This window comes from Arvicola amphibius, chromosome 4, assembly GCF_903992535.2.
Source record: "Arvicola amphibius chromosome 4, mArvAmp1.2, whole genome shotgun sequence".
In the NCBI taxonomy this organism is placed as follows: domain Eukaryota; kingdom Metazoa; phylum Chordata; class Mammalia; order Rodentia; family Cricetidae; genus Arvicola; species Arvicola amphibius.
Genome location: NC_052050.1, coordinates 34,440,406 through 34,462,530, shown reverse-complemented (window position 1 = coordinate 34,462,530; position 22,125 = coordinate 34,440,406). Strand labels below are relative to the sequence as shown.

At 38.1% G+C, this 22,125-nt stretch overlaps 1 protein-coding gene across 1 annotated transcript in view; it reads right to left on the bottom strand.

Annotated features, from left to right (window-relative positions):
* Dhx40 (DEAH-box helicase 40) overlaps positions 1-22,125 on the bottom strand; it is a 40,798-nt gene that overhangs the window by 8,885 nt on the left and 9,788 nt on the right. The window contains exons 8-12 of the mRNA XM_038327988.2: positions 15,588-15,687; positions 11,890-11,976; positions 11,570-11,752; positions 8,281-8,361; positions 6,540-6,697 (exon numbers count right to left, since the gene is read on the bottom strand). Coding sequence (XP_038183916.1) covers positions 6,540-6,697; positions 8,281-8,361; positions 11,570-11,752; positions 11,890-11,976; positions 15,588-15,687 — 609 coding nt within the window. The remainder of the gene's footprint in view (positions 1-6,539; positions 6,698-8,280; positions 8,362-11,569; positions 11,753-11,889; positions 11,977-15,587; positions 15,688-22,125) is intronic.

The window sequence follows — 22,125 nt, the reverse complement described above, 5'->3', positions numbered from 1 at the left end:
TTATAAGGATAAGATAAAAAAAAAATACTCCATTATACCATGCAGCTTTGTACAGTAGGTCAATTTTTAAAATAATTTATTTAACTTTATTTTATGTGCATTGGTGTGAAGGTATCATATAAGATCCCCTGGAACTAGAGTTACAGACAGCTGTAAGCTGCCACGTGGGTGCTGGGAATTGAACCCAGGTCCTCTGGAAGAATGGCCAGTGCTCTTAACCAATGAGCCATCTCTCCAACCCTAGGTCAATGTTTTTAATGCATGTTTGACTTAGGATGTTTTCAGTATCACAAGAATTTAATCAGGATATGCCCCATCATAAATCAAGGAAAATCTGTAGTAAGTTTGTGCTCTGTTAAGTATTTTCCACTTTTCTCTTTTTACCATGTGAATTCCAGGGATCAAAAGAGTGGTCAAGAGTCAGCAGGATTGCTCAGCAGGTAAAATTGCTGGCCTCAAAAGCCTGATAACTTGAGTTCAATCCCCAGAGAGAACTGACTATACAGTTTTTCTTTAGACCTCCACATACAATGCCATGACAAACATGTACATTATACACATACAAAGAAGTGATCAAGCATTGACTGCCTAAATGTATAAAGACCATACACAATTTAACTAGACATTATATAACGAGTTCAAAATAATAGGTAATTAAACTGGACCTCCATATACATTAATCATCCCTATTACAAGTATTCCCTAATTTTATAATAATGTATAACAAATATACAGAAAACTACTTAAGCTGTGAATGTATAATGTATACCCCAAGAGGTAATTATAAACATAGTATAGCAGTGTACTCAAACAGATCAACAACCATGAGCAGCAGAGAAGCCTAATCGCATATTACTATCTACTTTCCTCGATGGGTAACCCATAGCCTGACTTTTAACTCCACAGATGGGTCTTGCCTGTTCCTAACCTTTAAAAACATGTTTTTACATTTATTTTGTGTGTGTGAGCATCCACTGCATCCAATTTGGAGGTTAGAAGACAACTCACAGGGATCAGAAGCCAGTTTTCTTCTTTCATCATATGGGTCCCACTAGTGAAGCTCAAGTGGTCCATCTTAGTAGTGGGCACCACTGCCCGCTGGCCCATCTTTCCAGCCTTGCTTCTAACCTTTATATGAATGGAATCACACAGTATGTACTTGATGCATTTAGTTGCTTTTGCTCAACATCATGTTTTTAAGATTTAATTGTTTCCTTAACTTTGATCCTATTTTTCTAAATCCACTTCAAGACTGACATGCTCTCTGGTCAAATTCCCCACCCAGCACTTTATGAGATTAATCTTCATTCTTCCTGGATCCCCTGGGTTATGAAGCCATAGAGAAGCTAACATATATGGCCTGATTTTTCTGTTCATTGTAGGCAATGCTACAAACCTTCAATTGGCCTGCTATAGTCATTTACACACTAACTCAGCCTCTTATGGAGATAGCAACTTCATTCTGCAAGTTCGAAGTTGGTCTTGTCTATATAGGAAGTTTTAAACCAACTAAGGCTACACAGACCCTGTCTCAAAAAAACAAATAAAAAATGCTAGGGATATCAGTGGTATAGTGTTTGCCAAGAATGGGGACCTAAGTTTGATCCCCAGGATCCATATAATGAAAATAAACAAAATCTAAAGATTTAAATTAAATTTAAATTTTTAAATAATTTAATTTAGATTAAAATTTAAAAATTCAAATGTGGTAATCTCTATTTGTAATGACAGTACTGGAGCGGGAGGCAGAGAGAGGTGGAACTTTGAGATTAACTAGCCAGTCAATCCAAGTTGCAGGCTGTGAGAAAAAAAAAATTTTTTTTTCAGACAAGGTTTCTCTACATAGCTCTGGCTATAGAAGTCACTAAGTAGACCAGGCTGTCCTGGAACTCACAGAGGCGTGCCTGTCTCTGACCCACCCAATGCTGGGATTAAAGGTATGTACCTCCTTACCCCACCCAGGGAGAATCCTTATCCAAAAAAAAAAAAAAAAAAAAAAAAAAAAAAAAAAAAAAGGATGTTTGAAGAATGGCACCTGAAATTGTCCTCTGGCCTCCACACCCAAACACACCTACACATATACAAGCAAATAGACACAGAGTCAAAGGAAAAGCCAAAACAAAGTCCATAGGTGGCACATACCTATAATTCCAGCACTTGGGAGGAAAAGGCAGGTGAATCTCTGTGAGAGCAAGGACAGCCTGGTCTACAAGGTTCAGGCCAGCTATGGCTACACAGTGAGACCCTGTCAAATCTCTTGGTTAATTTACTAAATAAGCACATGAAAAACAATCATTTTTCAGGCATAATAGTTCACGCCTTTAATCCCAGTACTTGAGAGGCAGACAGAAATCTCTGTGCGTTGGAGAGTTCCAGGCCAGTGGGGGCTACTCAGCGAGACTATGTTTCAAAAACAAAAACCTCATTATTAGCCATCACAAAACTGGAAAGTGAAAACCAAGAAATACACAATACAGCGTATACGGTGCAAATGGTTTGGCAATACCAACTGTGGAGGAGGATATGTGCAAGATAGTTCAAGCTACTCCCACAAACAGTATTTATGGAATATTTATTTTAAGTACAACTATTTTAAGAGTAAGATTTGGCTGTTTTGTTTGTTTTTGAGATCACTATGTGGAGCGGGCTAGCTTCAAACTCGAAGAGATCAACCTGCCTCTGCATCCCTAGTGCTGGGATTAAAGGTACTAAATCCAGCTTGTTTCTTAATCATAAACTTGTTCAATAGCACAACAATTTCTTTCCCGAGATTTTTTTTAAGCTAAGCTAAATAAAAATATACAAAAGGCTCACACAAGAATTTACTCGGGAGTAGTTGCAATATTTTACTCATAAACAGCACTAAACAAAAATAATACATATGTTAATAGACAGAATAATACATAATCAATTAATTATATATTCATACAGTAGAAACTACTCAACAAAAGACCAAAATACAGACACATAAATAAAACAATACAGATGAACTTCACATGGAGTAAGTTCACCAAAAGTCAAATACACACCCAAAACTGCATACTGTATATTTCTACTTGTAATTTCAAAAAAAAAACTGACATTTAAAGAATATTCCAGCTGGGTGGTGGTGGTATGCGTTTTTATTCCCAGCACTCAAAAGGCAGAGGTAAGCAGATCTCTGTGAGTTCGAGGCCAGCCTGGTCTAAAGAGTTCTAGGTTTAGAGTTCTGTGTAAATCTCTGGATTTACACAGAGAAACCCTTTCTCAAAAAAAAAAAAAAAAAAAAGGAATGAATGAATGAATAATAAAAGAATTTAAATTCCAGAAAAGAAACCAACTTGGAGCCAGGCAGTGGTGGTTCATGCCTTTAATCCCAGCACTTGGGAGGCAGGGGCAGGCTGATCTATGAGTTTAAGGCCAGCCTGGCCTACAGATCAAGTTCTAGGACAGCCAAGGCTACAAAGAGAAACCCTGTCTTGAAAAGCGAAAACAATCAAAAAAATATTTTTTTTATGTTGGGGTGTGAGGCACGCGCGCGCGCGCGCGCGCACACACACACACACACTCTACATGTCATTCTGCAAATGGAGTTCATAGGACAATGTGTAGGAGTTTTCCCCTTCTCAGAAATAAACTCAGGTTGTCAGTTTTGGTGGCAAGTGCTCACAACATAACTCAGTCATGTCACCAATCCAAAACATTCTCTATTTTGATAGGGGTGCATGTTATATGGCTATATTCATTTCACAAAATTCAATGAATTATGCTAATGTGCATGCATTTCACTATATTCAAATTTTGCCTTTAAAATGTCAATGAAGACCTTTAAGATCACTTGATCTTGTCATCCAACCGGATTCTTTTTCTAGCCTTAACTATTGAACCCAATTAGTGTTGGGTTCAATTAGTGTTTAACCCAATTCCCTGGTTTTTGTTTTGTTTTGTTTTCTGAGAGAAGGTAAGAAAGTTTCAACACAAAAACACACAGAGAGGTGCTGGAGAGATGGCTCAGCAGTTAAGAGCATTGCCTGCTCTTCCAAAGGTCCTGAGTTCAATTCCCAGCAACCACATGGTGGCTCACAACAATCTGTAATGAGGTCTGGTGCCCTCTTCTGGCCTGCAGGCATACACACAGACAGACTATTGTATCCATAATAAATAAATATTAAAAAAACACAGAAAGAGATGTTCATAAATTCACTATATAACCCAGGCTGGCCTCAAACACCCAGAGGTCCTCCAGTGTTGCCTTATAAAATGCTGGGATTACAGGCATGTACCACTATAACCGGGTCTTTGGTTTTATAAATGAAAAACATGGGAGTCTGAGAAAGCTAAGCTCATAGTCAGGTAACAGAACAGTTAGAACACTCAATTCCTGACTTTCACTTCATACTCCCCAGTAATTTTGGAATATCTTTAGGCTTGATACTCCCTAATGAAAGCCAATCAACATTATTTATTGCACATACTATTTAACTGAAAAATTTATGAGAATTAAAATTTTGGGAAAAAATTTGAGTACATTTTAAAAATTTATTTTGTGTTTGTGCATATTTATTTGCCAAGACACGTATGTGGTAGTCAGAGGATAACTTATGGGAATTAATTCTCTCCTTTCATCATGTTCTGAATTCTGAGGAACTCAGGATGTCAGGACTGGAGAGATGGCTCAGCAGTTAAGAGAATCACCTGGTTCTTTTCAGAAGCTACATGACAGCTCACAATTGTCTGTAACTCCAGTCCTAGAGGATCCAACCCCCGCTTCTGACCTCAATAGGCTCCAAGAAAGCACATGATGCACAGATAAACATGCAGACAAAACACCATACACATAAAAATGAATTAAAAACAAAAAATAAAAACCTCAGGACATCACACTTGGCAGCAAGTGCCTTAACTCAATGAGCCATTGTGCGGGCCTAAGAATCAAAATTTTGACAGTTAAAAATGAGGTCTATTTGGGTAGGCAGCAAACTGATTCAATAACAGTACTTTTACAGAAAAATGTATTCACCATTATAATCATAGCAATGACAAATCAGTCTGGACCCAATAATTATAACCTACAAAAGGAAAGGCCAGTGGAGTACACAATCTATTGTTATAGCATTAGCTGAAGGTCTAGTGACTACTCTCCTTATGGTAAAAAGTTATGTCTCTAGATAAAAACAAAGCCAACACATGTTAAACTGTCTCATACTGACACACCAAGAAACAAAGAAAAAAAAGGGAAAATAAATGAGGCCATGGAAACCTAAAAAAAATAAGAAAAAAACGAATACTCTAAGGATAAGTGGCTAAACTACCTGTTCTTTTCATTCTAAGAAAACAAGTTAATATATTACTAATTTACCACAAAAGAACAAAGGTTCACCTTATTATCTAGCTTTATCCGTGAAGGGAAATTAACTTTTAGCTAAGAATGTTATATACTCCCTATACCAAACAACTAAGTTAAAGGATAACAAAATATAAAAACATTTACCAGTTTCCCACTCCACAGCTAACACAGGTAACCCCCCTAAAAGACTCTGTGAATTACTGGAGACCAAAGTAATCAGCCAGACATCATGTACATGGTTAGAAGCTCCACAAGGTAAGATGGCGGTTCTTCCTAACTTTACCAGATCACACTGCAATCCTTTTATGGATTTCAACTGACTCTGCAGTTCACGTGGAGAGGAAAAGAGTGAGAGCAGCCAGGGCAGTGTTGAAGGGGAGGAACAAAGTCAGGAACTCCCTTATCTAACTACGTAAGAGTGCTCAACAAGTTCAGTCAACTGCTCTATAACAGAGAAACAAAGACATTTCAACAGAGAAACTACAGTATTTTGACAAATGATCTTGAAACAAATGTATACCCAACCATTATATGACAACATTATGAGAAAATCTAAATGGCCATAATATGGAATGACCTCATTGATATACTACCAAGACCAAGATCCACAAAATTAAACAGTTATATTAGACTTCATTAAAATCAAAATCATCTGTCTGCCAAAGGCAATTCCAAAACAATGAAAGGATAAATCAAAGACTTGAAGAAAATACTTAACAGCTGGGTAGTGGTGGCTAATACCTTCAATTCAACACTCGGGAGGCAGAAGTGGCAGGATCTCTGTGAATTTAAGGTCAGCCTAGTCTACATAGTGAGTTCCTGGACATTCAGGGCTATACAGAGAAACCCTGTCTCAGAAAAAAAAAAAAAAATTTAACAAAATATATATATACTGGGGTAGATGAGGTAGTACACACCTTTAATCCCAGCTCTCAAGAGGCAGAAGCAGGCAGATCTCTGTGAATTCAAGTCAAGCCTAGTCTACAAGTTAACCATTCCCTTTAACAAGTGGATAAACAAATTCCATGTAGTAGAATGGAATACAATTCAATGATAAAAAGAAATTAGCTATCATGCCACAAAAAAGGGGGAGGATTTACACACACACACACACACACACACACACACACACACACACACACAATAAATAAATAATTAATAGATAAAATAATGTAATACAAAGAAAATCTTTAAAAATAAATAAAGTGTTTACCAGGTCTGATGAAGACATTTTCCACAGACAGCATTGCTGCTATTGGAAGCAGTAAATCTTCACAATCAAGAGAAGCAGCCTTGATCACTGCACACGTCAGATGTGGGGGGAGAGGAAACTCCACCATAGATAAACCCAATCTCGTCACATGACCATTCCTTAAGAGAAAGAAAAAGATCTTAGGACTCTGAGACAATACAAATACAATGTTCATCATTCAGAATAAGTAAGATATAATTTAATTACTTAAACATATCTCTAGAAAACCAATTCAAGGAATAAAACACCACGGTCACTGGTGAGAACAATGAAAAGTGGGTGGTGGTGGCCCACACCTGTGATTCCAGCACTCAGGAGGCAGTAGTAGGTACATCTCTGAGTTGCAGGACATCAGGGCTACACAAAGAAACCCTGTTTTGAAAAACAGGTCAAAATAAATAAATCCTCCATTATTACAAGTCTTACTTTTCTTTCCCTTTTCTTGTTGCATTCTTACTTCTTAAATAATGAATGTGTGCGCACATGAAGCAGCACGTATGTGGGGTCAGCAGACAGCCTGTAGGGATGGTTTTACTCTCTTACCTGTGGTCCCAGTGATCAGACTCAGGTCAGCCCAGATTATTTGTTTGTTTATTTTTAATTTTTCAAGACAGGGTTTCTCTATGTAACAGCTCTGGCTGTCCTGGAGCTCACTCTGTAAACCACATTGGCCTTGAACTCAAAGATCTGCCTGCCTCAGCCTCCTGGGTGCTGGGATTCAAGGCATGCACTACCACCACATGGCCTAGAAATTTTAATACATCCCCCTCAAAAAAACTATTCAATGAGATAGAAAACTGTAATATAAAAGCTATAAACATTCAACAGAGTAGAGATATTCTTGAAGAAATGAAGGGAAACCAATTAGCAAACCTTACCTCAACATACAACCATGACAATGAAGTCTTAGCATTCTTATGTAGCTAGAATAATGCTCGGCATTGAGATGGTATCCAAAATTACTTGTTAGCTAAAACCACATTTAAAAAGTGATTTAGTTGGCCATTTATTTATTTATTTATTTATTTATTGGTTTTGTGAGGCAGGGTTTCTCTGTAGCTTTGGAGCCTATCCCAGAACTAGCTCTTGTAGACCAGGTTGGCCTCCAACTCACAGAGATCCACCTGCCTCTGCCACCCCAGTGCTGGGATTAAAGGCGTGCACCACCACTGCCCTGCTTAGTTTGGCTTTTTAAAATAAACTTTCATTTCTTCTCCTTGTTTACAAAGTTTGGGGGTTTTGTTTGTTTTTTGGTTTTGTTTTTGTTTTTTTTTTTTTTTTTTAGGTAGAGCCTCTTAAGGCTGGTTTCAAATGCCATACTACAGCCTCAGGCTCCCAGATACTGGGGTCACAGATTACAGGCACACACTTCCATTTCTAGCTACAGGAAAATGTCTTTACAGTTCAGTGTTTGAGAACTGTGATAAAGACTAAGGACAGATTTTAATATCATGTAAAACAATTCATTCACATTGAAAAAAATCCTTTCTACTTCTGAAGAAAGACTTAGAACCTTCTTTAAAATAACAAATCAAAAGCCAGGCACAAAAATTCACGCCTGTAATTCTAATACTTGAGAAGCTAAGGTGTGAGGATTATATTCAAGGTCAGCATAGACTATGTGACTAAGTTTCAGGCTAGGATGAGCTACATAGCTACAAACAAAATAAGACTAACAATATGTTTATATTATATTATATACCTGTCGATAGCATCACACTGATAAAGCTGTTTAAGTGCTTCCAAAATAAGTCTCTCATTAGGCGGGTCCAAATATGGAAACCTGTGTGTTTAAATGAGATAGGAGAAAGTCAAGATTATTCACAGCAGGATTTAATACACACTTGATAGAAATTTCCTTAAAAGGTTTTACTTATCCACTTCATTTTCTTTCATTTTGTTTTGTGGACAAGGTATCTTTTTACATAGCCCTGGTTGTCCTGAACTCAACCAAGCTGGTCTCAAACTCACAAACATACCACTGCCTCTGCCTCCCCGGTGCTGTGGTTGGAGGTGTGCTTTACCATGCCCTCCTCCATTTTTCAAGTCCTCCTCTCCCTGAAAACATTCTAGTACCATGGTCAGCATTCAAAAAGAGGAAAATTTTGCTTTTCTGGAATCACATTCCTCTCATTCAAAACATACCTCATTCTCCTTGGCTAGAATACTCCCATCTTTTCTCTTTATTTATTTATTTATTTTTTGAGACAGGGTTTCTCTGTTGCTTTGGAGCCTGTCCTGGAACTAGCTCTTGTAGAACTCACAGAGATCTGTCTGCCTCTGTTGGGAGTAAAGGGTGTGCCACTACTTAATTATGACTCTAGACTTGTACTTTGTAGCCAACAACTTTCTCTTCTATAGGTCATGACAGTTTACAAAATTGTTACAAAATAGAGAAAAGTGTCAACAAGATGGATCAGTTGAGTAGGCGCTTGACATCAAGCCTGACAATATGAGCTCTATCTCCAAGATTCCATGATGGAAGAGAACTGACTCCTCCAAGTTGTCTTCTGAACTCCCCATGCACATATATGTGCGTGTGCACACACACAATCTAAATAAAGAGGAAAAATAACTGAAAGTGGCTGAAAATTTCAAGTTATCTAATAGTAACTCAGTGCTAGCTTTGATTTCAAAGAGACCTACCTGCTTCTGCCTTCAAAGAGGTGAAATTAAAGGTGTGCACCACCATGCCTGGTCTCGCAACCCACTTATTTTAATTACAAGAAAATGGCTCTGAAGATAAAGTGCTACTACACCAGGCTTACACCTGGTTTTTTTCTTCTTTTTCTTTCTTTTTTGATCTTATTCAAGATAGAGTTTTGCTGTGTATTCCACACTAGCTTTGGCTTCCCAGCAGTCTTTCTACCTTAGCTCTCCTAGTGCTAGGATTACAGGTATGTGCTCTGATAGTACATGCCTATAATCCTACCACATTATATAGCAAGTTTAAAGCCAGCCTGAAAGACACGAGATCCTGTCTCAAAAAAAATCAATGGGCAGCAAGATGTCTCTGTCAATTCTAGAGTTTTGGAAGTTGCTTACAATGCACTTCCTGTTTACTTAGGTAATATTATATCCTTCTGGAGTCTTCAATGGAGCTGAAGAGTAGATACTAATAATATAGTTTTCCTTAGTTATGACAAAAGATAAAGTAGATATAAATATTATAACTATAATTCTTACTTGATTCCTATTTTGTTATATGTAATTTTACTATGTTAAACTTAAAAACCTTCCTTTTTATTTACAGAAAAGAGGAAGTGATGTGGGATTCCCCTCTGTATGCTGTGAATATGATTGGTTAATTAATAAAGGAACTGTTTTGGTCCTATAGCAGAGCTATAGGGGAGCAGAGCTAGGCAGGAAAAACTAACCTGAATACTGGGACAAAGGAGGAGGAGTAAGAGAGACGCCATGTAGCCCCGCCGGAGCCAGACGGAACTTTAGCTAAGCCACAGCCACGTGGCGATACACAGATTAATAGAAATGGGTTAAATTAAGAAATAAGAGTTAGCCAGTAAGAAGCTAGAGCTAATGAGCCAAGCAGTGCTTTAATTAACATAGTTTCTGTGTGATTATGTCAGGGCTAAGTGGCCAGGACAAACAAGCAGCTTCCTTATTACACACAGGCTCTAACATTTCCTGACATCTGTGGACACAAAGCATGCAAGTGGTGCACAGACTTGTATGCAAGCAAAACATCCATATACATAAAATAAAAATCTTAAGAAAAAAGCAAAAGAGTAGTAGCAACATAGACAGTATTAAGTCATTTAAAATGGACCAATGCCTAGTCATTCCTATTTTTCTAACGTGGTACTCTGTAGTTCTTTGAGAGTATGCTAGGAATTAATACCAAGCTTAGTGGGCAGTTGCTTTCAGAGTCTCCTCTTCCTAAATGAGAATATTTCAAGACACTGTTTTTAAATTTAGATTTATATGAAAGTTTCCTATTTGGTCATTTAGTTCTTTCAATGGCTTGTTATTTATTTCTTATTGGCACAATTTATTAATAAAGTTAAAATTTACATGTTCTCCTCTACATTCTTAATTAGAAAATCTCTTGTCTTGAGCCAGATATGGTGGTGCACACCTATATTATCAATAGTTAGAAGTCACAATCAGGTAGATCACTGAGTTCAAGGCCAGCCTGATCTATATAGTATGTTCCAGCCCAGACAGGGATGCATGAGACCCTGTCTCATGGAGAAAAAAAAACTATAGTTTTATTTGAAAATATCTAAATTAGGCCAGGTGGTGGTGGCACATGCCTTTAATCCCAACACTCAGGAGGCAGAGGCAGGTGAATCCCTGTGAGTTCGAGGCCAGCCTGGTCTACAGAGCTAGTTACAGGATAGGCTCCAAAGCTACAGAGAAACCCTGTCTCGAAAAACAAAAAACAAAAAATAAAAATAAAAAAAAATCAAAAATCAAAAAACTTGAAAGCAAGTATTACTTTTACTTCTAGATTCCTCAATCTTTTTTTAAAAGAAACGAGTCTTTTTTTAAAATATTTATTTATTTATTTATTATGTATACAATATTCTGTCTGTGTGTATGCCTGCAGGCCTGAAGAGGGCACCAGACCCCATTACAGATGGTTGTGAGCCACCATGTGGTTGCTGGGAATTGAACTCAGGACCTTTGGAAGAGTAGGCAATGCTCTTTACCTCTGAGCCATCTCTCCAGCCCCCTCAATCTTAAATTATAGCAATTTGAGGCTGATGAAAATGTTCCGAAATCTGACAGTGGTGACTCTACTAACAACAATTTGAACTGCACACTTTAAAATGGCTAAAATACGGAGTTCTGTTTTAGGTAAATTAATATTTTTTGTTTAGTTTAAAAGCAACCAACAAGAGAACAAACCCTGGAAATAGATTAGTCTCAATTCCCAGGAACACACTAGTCAAAAGTAAAAATGATTTCTGAGACAAAACAAGGCTTCTTCCACTCCAGCCACATGTCTTTCGAGGTTGCCCACATACCTTATGACATCATGGATGGCAAGGCACTTTAATGTCAGAACTACAGATGTCAAACTAGTTCTCTTAATCTCTGGGATCACATGATCAGGCATACACTGGTTCCAAAAATCTTTACTATAAATCCGAAAGCATTTTCCTGAGGCAGTCCTGCCAGCTCGGCCACTTCGCTGTAATGCTTCACTTCTACAAAAGGAAACAAAAACAGTCCCCAAATGTTTTGTGGGTTTGCCAAGTAATTTACTTCCGATATTCAAACCAAGTAGAAATACTCTAATCAGCTAATTGTTCTTTGAATTTAAAAGCTTGATAAAGAGACTTACTTTGAAATAGGAACCACCTCCAGGATGTCCAACCCTAATCTGGGGTTGTGATTCAACTGCTTCACAAAGCCTCCATCCACTACATATCTAAGAGAATGAAAGCAAGTTAAATATCTAGAAAATAAGGGGAGATGTGTTTTTACTTTATGTGTACAGGTGTTTTCCCATGTGAATTACTGTGTACCACATGCATGTCTGTTGCCCACAAAGGCAAGAAGAGGGCCACCAGTAGATCTCCTGGAAATGGAGTTACAGACAGTTGGGAGCCATCAAATAGGTGCTGGGAATCACACCTAAGCCCTCTGGAAGTGTAGCCAGTGCTCTTCACTACTAGACTTTCTCTCCAGCCCCCAAACTTGTCCATTTTAACCACTTCAGGGTCTTCTTTCCTACTGCATTTACTGTACTATTTATGTTAAATATAAAAATTGGGATTCAACTTGGTGAGAGGATTATGGAGATATAGTAAAGGCACATGGCAACAATCCTGATGACCTGAGTTCAATCTTTGGAACCAGGATGGTACAAGGCAAGAACCAACACACACAAGTGTGCACACATATACACGCACACACACACACAAACACACAGAGTGTATTAAATAATATAAATGAATGTTAAAAAAGAAAGAAAACAAAAAGGAAGTTGAAAGTCAAAAAATGGAATCATCATTATACATAGCTGATGACAAAGTAAAGTCCTCGCAAACTAATGGTGGTGTTTCCAATGACGGAAACATTTTGGCATTTCTTCAAAAAGCTAAAATAGAATTACCATGTTATCTAGGAATTCCATTCCTAAGTACAGATACAAAAGTACCAAAAAAATATACAAACATTTGTAGATGATTATTCATACCAGAAGTAATAACAAAAACCAAGAAAGTAAAAATTCACCAAATTGTTCATTAAAACCTTATAGACTGGAGACTACAGAGATAACTCAGTAGTTTCTCTTATAGATAAACTCACACGGTGGCTCATAACCACCTGTAACTCTAGTCCAAGAGGATCCTACAGCCTTCTGGCCTCCACAGACACTGCATGCATCTGATGTATAGACATAAATACAGGCAAAACACCCATACACATAAAAAAAAAAAAAAAACATTTTAAAAAACCCTAACAGATTCAGAGCCAGCAAGATGGCTCAGTGGGTAAAGTACCCGCTTAATAGACATGGGGTTTTATTTTGAGTGAACAATATTTGGGAACTAGATCGAGGTAGTACTTAAACAAAACTATAAATGTATAAAATTTAATTTTTTTTCATTTTTACATTTATTAAAACAGGGTTCACACTGAGCTCTGAACTGTTGTAACAGATTCAAAATCTAATTCTTCAGCATCCCGTTTTAAGCCACTGCATAACAAGTTGGGTAAAACGTTAGGAATAGCACCAAGTCTATCATTTTACTAAACAACGGGAAATATACAATTACAGAAGTCAATGTACTCTACTGCTCTAACCCTTTAGAGAAATTGCTATTTTTTATTCTAAATCTTAAGTATCTATTTGTATTTTATTTTTGATACAAGGTTTCACTATATGGCCAAGCTAACTCTGTAGTCACTACATGTACCTTAAGATGGCCTCAAACTCAAGATCTCCCGGGCTCTGTTAATCCAACATACCTGGATAAGAAATCATTATTTTTATTTTTATTTACTTTTTTAAAATTTGTTTTTCAAGACAGGGTTTCTCTTGGCTGTCCCAGAACTCAATCTGTAGACTAGGCTGGCCTCGAACTCACAGAGATCCGTCTGCCTCTGCCTCCTGAGTGTTATTTATTTTTTAATGTATATAGATGTTTTGCTTCTTTGTATATATGTGCCATATGAAGGCACTGCCCACAGAAGCCAGAAGATGGCATCAGAACCTCTGGAACTGGAGGTCCATACAGTTTTGAGTAGCCATGTGGATGCTGGGAAACAAAACCAGGTCCCCTGCTGTGCTCTTCTAAATCTCTGTCTCTGTCTCTCTCTCTGTGTGTGTGTGTGTACATGTTTTACCTGCAGGCATGTCTGTATACCACATATGTGCCTGAGGCCTGCAGAGGCCAGAAAGGGGCACTGTGTCCCATGGAACTCGAGTCACAGGCAGTTGTGAGTTGCCATGTGGGAGTTAGGAACTGAACCTGCGTGCTCTAAAAGAAACAGCATGCTTAATTGCTGAGCTAACTATTCAGCCCATAATCATTATTTGTTTTCTTAAGTAGAAAAAATGTAATTTCTCTTTACTCATTCACCCAGAAGAAATATAATTGAGTCTTAGAGACTGTGAACTAGCTGTTGTGTGGCAGGCAGTATGACTTAGTGAAAGATATAAAATAAAGTATCAGAAAGGGATATAGCTTAGAAGCCTGAAGAATTTCACATTAGCTATGACTATGGAATTGAACTTTCCAGGTGATTCTCTATTAATTTTACTCAAAATCTGACTGCATTATTGATTACATCCAAAAGCAATAGGAACTTGCATCATAATTCAATTTTACAAGGAAGTGAAAGAAACACTCCCTCCAGATAAAACTACCAAATTGGGCTGGGGACAGAAAGGTGTATCAAATCATGTAAGGTTTGATAATGGCAGCTAGAAAAGCAGCTGTCTAAAACCTATGAAGCACTATAAATAATCTTGTATTTAGGAAGAAAAGGCTTCAAGTTAACAAAAAATTAATTTAAAAGATTACACAATTCAGAGTGTATTTCCTACTCCATTTCTCACTCAAAGCAATCAGAAATTATAAAATATGAAGGGTGAGCTAGGTGTGGTGGCACATACCTTTAATCATAGCACCTGGGAGGCAAAGGCAGGCAGATCTCTTGAGTTTGAAGTCAGCCTGATCTACATAGTGAGTTCCAGGGCAGCCAGGTCTACACAGTGATATTCTTTAAAGAAAAACAAAAACAAGAAAGGTGAGAATAAGTTAAGAACATTAAAAAGAGGTTGAAGAGATGGCTTAGCAGCAGTTAAGAGCAGTGGCTATACAATCATGGGCGTTCTAATCCTAGCACCCATGCAGCAAGCCAGGCACGGTCCTGGCATGCCTATAACCCTAGCAGAGCAGGGAAAGACAGAATTGATGGGGCTTGTTACCTTCCAGCCTAGATGAAAAAACAGGATCTCTAGGTTCAGTGAAAAACCCTGTCTCAAAAGGAATACAGTGGAGAACGAGAGAGGAGGACACCCAATGCCTTCAGGCCTCTGTGTATATGTACATACAAATAAAATTTAAAAAAAGAAAAAGTCGAGTGGTGGTAACCTTTAATTCTAGCACTCAGGAGGCAGAGGTAGGCGAATCTCTGTGAGTTCATGGCCAGCCTGTTCTACAGAGCTAGTTCCAAGACAGGCTCCAAAGCAACAGAGAAAACAAACAAACAAACAAAGACAAAATAAAAGAAAAAAGTAAGAAAATAAAACACTAAGAAATAGGTGAGAAAGGAATTAGTAAAAAACACAGGTTTGCAAACTCTGTAATGATTTATGTTAACTAAATGGTTTCCTTTACTTTTAGAGAATTTTCAAAAGTTTTAAACCTGGGCCAGCTCAGTGGGAAAAAGCACTTGTATGTAAGTCTGGCCACCTGAATGCAATTTCCAATACCTAAATGGTAGAAGGCAAGAACCAATTCCCTCAAATTGTCCTGACCTCCACAAGCATACATATGCACAAATAAGTTTTTAAAGAAGTTGTACCTGATCCCATCTATTGTCAAAGACGTTGCAGAAATATTGGTGGATATGACACACTTTCTAATTCCAGGTGGAGGTGGCAAAAATATTCTCCTCTGTTGATCTAAAATACACACAGAGAAAAAAAAATACTAGTTTAAGACATGCTCTTGTCAACATCAATCTTTAAAAGAAATCATTTCTTTTCATTGAAGTTGTATTTTTATCACCTCTTATTTCTTTTTCTTTACTATCCTGCTATCCTGGCACCCTCTTCATAAACCAGGCTCATCTCCAATTTAGAGATTTGCTTGCCTCTGCCCCGAGTGCTGGAAGTAAAGGTGTGTTCCACTACATCTAGCTTACCTCTTAAATAAACTAGCTGAAATAACAAAAACTATTTCTTAATGTTTCACTTTTAAGATTTTTAAATCCAGACTGGAAAGATGTCTCAGAGCTTAAAGGAACTTACTGCTTGTCCTATGGACCCAAGTTTGAATCCCAGCACTGCATCTGTTGGCTCACAACAACCTTTAACTGCAGTTCCAGAGGATCTGAAGCCCTCCTGCCTCCAAAGGTACAGACCCACCTACCTACATATAATTAAATAGAAATCTTTACAAACAGATTTTCTTAAAATATGGAATTATATACTGCTACTATTACAAAAAGATCACTTAAAGCTATGTCCTTTATCTAGGTTATAGCTCCATGTAAAGACATGTATAAAAGTATGAATTTACTTATTAGAAATCAAGGACATTCATACATACATATTCAAACTTCCTGAAGCCAATCCACAGATTCCAAACTAAGGATCTCTGTCATCCTTAAAGACTGATCATCTAGCAGGGCAATGGGTACCTTTAATCCCAGCACTCGGGAGGCAGAGTCAGGTGGATCTCTGAGTCTGAGATCAGTCTTGTCTACAGGGCAAGTTCCAGGACAGTCAAGGCTACACAGAGAAACCCTGTCTCAGAAAAAGAAAAAATATTGATCAGTTTAACAGTTTTTACTTTTGGGATATGTCTGCCTACCTAATGTCTACCTCTCCAAAGAAGTAAGGCCACACTCACTCATTACTAGCAGGGGTGGGGTAGCAATGCATGCTGTACCTCCGTGCTTGTGTCTCTGGTCTTAGAGAATAACACCAGTAATAAGTATTTTCCCCTAAAAGAGCTGCATGGATGGATCATCTTTGTCAATGACATTCAAAATCAAGAACATGAGCACAACTACTGGGACAAGAATAAAATTTTGTTTGCTTGTTTTCTGAGAAAGGGTTTCTTTGTACAGCCCTGGCTGTCCTTGAACTTGCTCTGAAGACCAGGCTGGCCTTGTCACTTCACCGCTGAGTGCTGAGATTGAAGTCATACACCAGGACCACATGCCAAGAAGAAAAATTCTTAATTTGCATTTATGTTTTTCATATTCCTTTCAATTTTTTTAAAGTGGACATGGGGAATTCTATCTTTTTAATCTTTTTTTTAATGTGGTTTATTTTTTATATTTAAAAATTTCCATCTTCTCCCCTCCTCCTCCCCCTTCCCTCCCCTCCCCTCCACCCATACCCTCCCTCCCTCCCTCTCCAGGCCAAGGAGCCATCGGGGTTCCCTACTCTATGTTAAGACCAAGGTCCTCCCAACTCCCCCCAGGTCCAGGAAGGTGATCAACCAAGCTGAGAAGGCTCCCACAGAGCCCGTCCATGCAGAAGAATCAAAGCCCAGCGCCTTTGTCCTTGGCTTCTCAGTCAGCCTCCACCGTCGGCCACATTCAGAGAGTCTGGTTTGGTCTCATGTTCCATCAGTCCCATTCCAACTGGAGTTGGTGATCTCCCGTTAGTTCTGTCCCACCGTCTCCATGGGTGGACGCACCCCTCACGGTCCTGACTTTCTTTCTCATGTTCTCTCCAGCCCCCTCCTTTCAATTTTTTATGTTTATTATTATAAATAAGTTGTGTAACAGTTTCATTAAGACACAGCAATTATGATTGCCTTCAATCCCCCAACTTTCCTAATCATGGAATAGTCAGACATACCTTAGCCCTTAGTAACCCAGCACCTGGTAAGGGACTATAATAATCAGAGAGAAAAACTGGCAGAGAAAGAAACATTCCAAATCCTACCAAGAAACAAAGATGTATTTTTAAATATTTATTTGTTTTATGTACACTGGTGTTTTGCTTGCATATGTCTGTGTGAAGGTGTCAGATCCTCTGCAACTGGAGTTACAGACAGTTGTGAACTGCCATGTGGGTGCTAGGAATTGAACCTAGGTCCTCTGGAAGAGCAGTCAGTGCTCTTAACCGCAGAGCCCAGAATAAAGATATTTTTTTAAGGACCATTTAACACTCTTACTGATATAAAGCTTCTGTGGCAGATGTGATAAAAACTAATGAAAACAGAATTCTCATCATGGAATTCCCTGTCTAAATGCTCTTACCAAAAGAGCCCAAAGCAGAAATGTACTTGTTTAGGCACAGAGTATATGTGGATAAAAGGAATACAATTCAATGTAGTGAAACCTCAACAACTGCCAATCAAGAAGGAACGAGTAGGGTGACTGTGGAATGCAATATTTCCAAGTTCAAACCCTGCCCACCCTGAGAAGTCATCTGATGCATTAAAGAAATGCCTTGAGCATTCTTTTTTCTTTTTTTAAACTAGTTTTTTTTTAATTATCAATCCAAATTTTCACTCCCTACCCTGCCTTGAGCATTATTAACAACACATGAAAATCAACCTCCTGACATGAGAAAATTTTAAATAATTACAAAATTACATCTAATAACATGCTCAGACTAGAAAGAAACTACAAACATTTGAAGGACAGATACTAGGCAACATGAGAATGACTTGTGCTAAGGAAATAGAGACGCCAACAAAAGGGGCAGAAATTGCATTCAAAGACAAAATTCAAGAGAATTTCCTTGAAATGAAGCACTGACTCTGAAGACAAAGAGTACATCAGGGGTGCTTATCATGCTTGTGATTACATAAGTAGACAAACTGCCAAAATTCAATGAATCACAGCTTTAAAATAATATTACATGTCTTATTTATTTATCATATGTAAATTATATCTCAAAAAGTTATTTTTAGGGACTGGAGAGATAGCTCAGCAGTTAAGAGCACTGGCTGCTCTTCCAGAGAACCTGAGTTCATTTCCCAGCACCCACATGGCAGCTCACCACTGTCTGTAACTCCAGGATCCAACACCCTCACACACACATACAGGCAAAACACCAACAAAATAAAAGCAAAATAAGAATGATAAATGAAGCAGGGATAGCTGAGTTAGCATATTAATCAGTATTGCAGCAATTCCACCTGAATGCCTCTTTGTACTATTACAAGCTACTATAATTATGTTCATAGGATCATAAGAACTTACACGATAGTACTCAAAAGAAAAAACAAAATAAAACCTCTAATGAGAGTTACATACAAACTCATACAACTTCATCATGTAGATAGAAAAAAATTGCATAGACTCAGAAATAATGCTGAACACAGCTTGTAGTCATAGTGAAACCAGAAGTATACTCTCAGAGGGTATATTTACCACTGAACTCGATGGCAAATTAAATCAGGGAAAATGAATTAGTAGACCACAGGGACAACTCAAAACACACACACACACATACAACTGTAGCAATGGTTAAAAAAGAAAAGAGATGATCAGCTAAAAGAACAGGGGCTGCAGAAATGGCTCAGCAATTAGGAACATTGGTTACTCTTCCAAAGAACCTGGGTTCAATTCTCAGCACCCACATGGCAGCTCACACCTGTCTATAACTCCAGTTTTAGGGAACCTGAAACCAATGGCAAAACCCCAATGCACACAAAAATTAAATATATTTTTTTAAAAGTGCCACTATTAAAAAAAAAAAAAAGATCACCTCTACAAGTTGCCATTTACTTGGATTGAAAGATTTAGGTTGATAAATGCACAAGTCAGAAAGCTGACTTAGAAACCCAAGAGGCTTACAGCTCAGGAGCAAGAGAGAAGTAGAAAAGGCTCTCAAGAGTCAGTCACGAAAGCACAAACTAAGTCTGACACGTCTCCCAAACAGAAACAGTTAAGAAAACGGCAAGTTAAAACTGAAACTTTAAGAAGCAGTCTCATTTCAGTGAGGGAAACAAAGCTGGGGAAGAAGAGCTAGCAACAGCCGCAGAAAAAGAGTAGTCACAGGGGTTAGACATACATTACCACATTTGGCTTTTTACCATGGTTTCTAAAATTTTTTACTTACAAAGTTAATTATCAAAGTCCAGAAAACAATAAGAACCTTAATAATTGCTCTTAAGCAATGGTGGAACATACCTTTAATCCCAGAGTTCAGGAGGTAGAGGCAGGTGGATCTATGTGAGTTCAAGACCAGCCTGGTCTACAGAGTGAGTTCTAGGACAGCCAGAGCTGTTGAACAGAGAAATGCTGTCCGGGGGTGGTGGGAGGATGACTGCCTTTAGGCTGGGTAGTGCTGCACACCTCTAATGGCAGCACTCAGGAGGCAGAAGTGGGCAGATCTATAAATTCAAGGCCAGCCTGGTTTACAAATGGAGTTTGAGACAGAGAAACCTTGTCTCAAAAAAACAAAACAAACAAAACAAAACCAAAAACAAGTTGTTGAGTTTGTATATTACACCCAACGGTCCACAATCAGACAGAACCTTGTAAGTTGGTCTACAGAAGTTGAATTAATTTTGGTATCTGTCCTTGAGACTTGGCCTTGGCTTGAGTTGGGAGTTTCCAGACAAATCTGGTCTAAAGAGCAAGTCCCAGGACAGCCAGGGCTACACAGAGAAACCTTGTTTCAAACTCCCCTCCCCTCAAAAAATGAAAAAAAAATTGCCTTTATGATGTAAAACAGAGATCACTATTTAATATATGATCAAGAGTCTACTATCACAAAATATTTCCAAAATATTTTCTATGTTCTATGGTTAACTACTAATGTAACTTTTAGCTTTTTTTAAAAAAATTGTTTCTCATGGGATACTTTAATGACCTTGAGATGCCAAGGATTTCATAAGCAAACCCAAAAGGGGAAATAGATAAATGTGGCTATTAAAATAACAATTCTTGCTGCAAAAGCATGCGGACCTGAGTTCAAATCCTCAGAACTCACATTAAGAAGCCAGGCATGGTCACATGTGCTTGTAATTGCAGCATTGAGTGTGGAGACAATTGGACCTCCAGAGCTTGCCAGCCAGCCTACCCAAAAGGCTGCACTTCAAATTCAGTGAGAGACCTCTCTCCGGGTAATGAGGCAAGAATAAAATGTCAGTTGCAGAGCAAAGCAATCATAAAACATGATACCATCAACATAAAAAAATGTAGGTAGAATGAAATAGAAATACTTGCTGAAGCGAATCAGGTAGTGTTGAAGTTAGAGTTCTTAATTTAAACATTCTTTAAACCATATAGATGTACTTTAGGTCAAATCTCTTTGGGTGGTTGATGTATTTCATTCAAAAATATATAATAACTGAATTCTGTAGCAGCAGAATTCAGCAGCTGGAGGAGGGATTTTAAAAAATAGTTTCTATTTTTTTATGTGTATGGATGTTTTGCCTACATATATGTTTGTGTACCTCATGTGTGTGGTGCACAAGGAAGCCAGAAGCAGGCTTCAATCCTCTAGAACTGAAGCTACATATGGTTGTGAGCCACCATATGGTGCCAGGTGCTTAACCAGGGTCCTCTGGAAAAGCAGTCAGTGCTCTTAACTGCTGGGCCATCTTTCTTCAGCCACAGCACCCCTTTAAGTTTTATAAGTTCACTCCAATAATAAAAGAAGTCTCACAGAAAAAAATTCTAGGTCTCATTCAACAACATTTATTATAGCCAAATACCCAAATAAAAGTTTGCATATCTTCTTTGAACATACACACACACACACACACCAAATACATGACTATTCTTGAAAAGCAGCCAATAAATGGCTACTTAATAGGGAATAAAAATCCACTCTGTTTACTGTAAGGCATACCAGGACACCTAAGATTTCTACCAATTTTGCAGCAATGGCAGACTAAGTATTGAGAGACTGTAGTACTCTTTTGAAAGAATGCCCAAAAAAAACTTTGTTCTGTTGGGAGACAAAAATCACTCTTAAAATACTGAGGAGATCAAAGGTTCTTGAAAGCTACCATGAAAGGACTTTAAACAAAATCAGTTCTCTCAAGGGATGATGGTTCTCTTAACATTTTACTTCATAGGGCCGGGCGGTGGTGGCGCATGCCTTTAATTCCAGCACTCGGGAGGCAGAGGCAGGCGGATCTCTGAGTTCGAGGCCAGCCTGGTCTACAAGAGTTAGTTCTAGGACAGGCTCTAGAAACTACAGGGAAACCCTGTCTCGAAAAAAAAAAAAAAAACATTTTACTTCATGATTTGGGTTAAGACCTGAGATCAATTTGTGAAATTTTTTGACCCAAAATACTAAAGATCTATATATGTTTTGTATATATACAGTAATTAATGAAAAACATTTTAAAAGGGAGCTGGAAAGATAGTTCAGTGGTCAAGAGCTCTTGCTACTCTTTCAGGGGACCAGAGT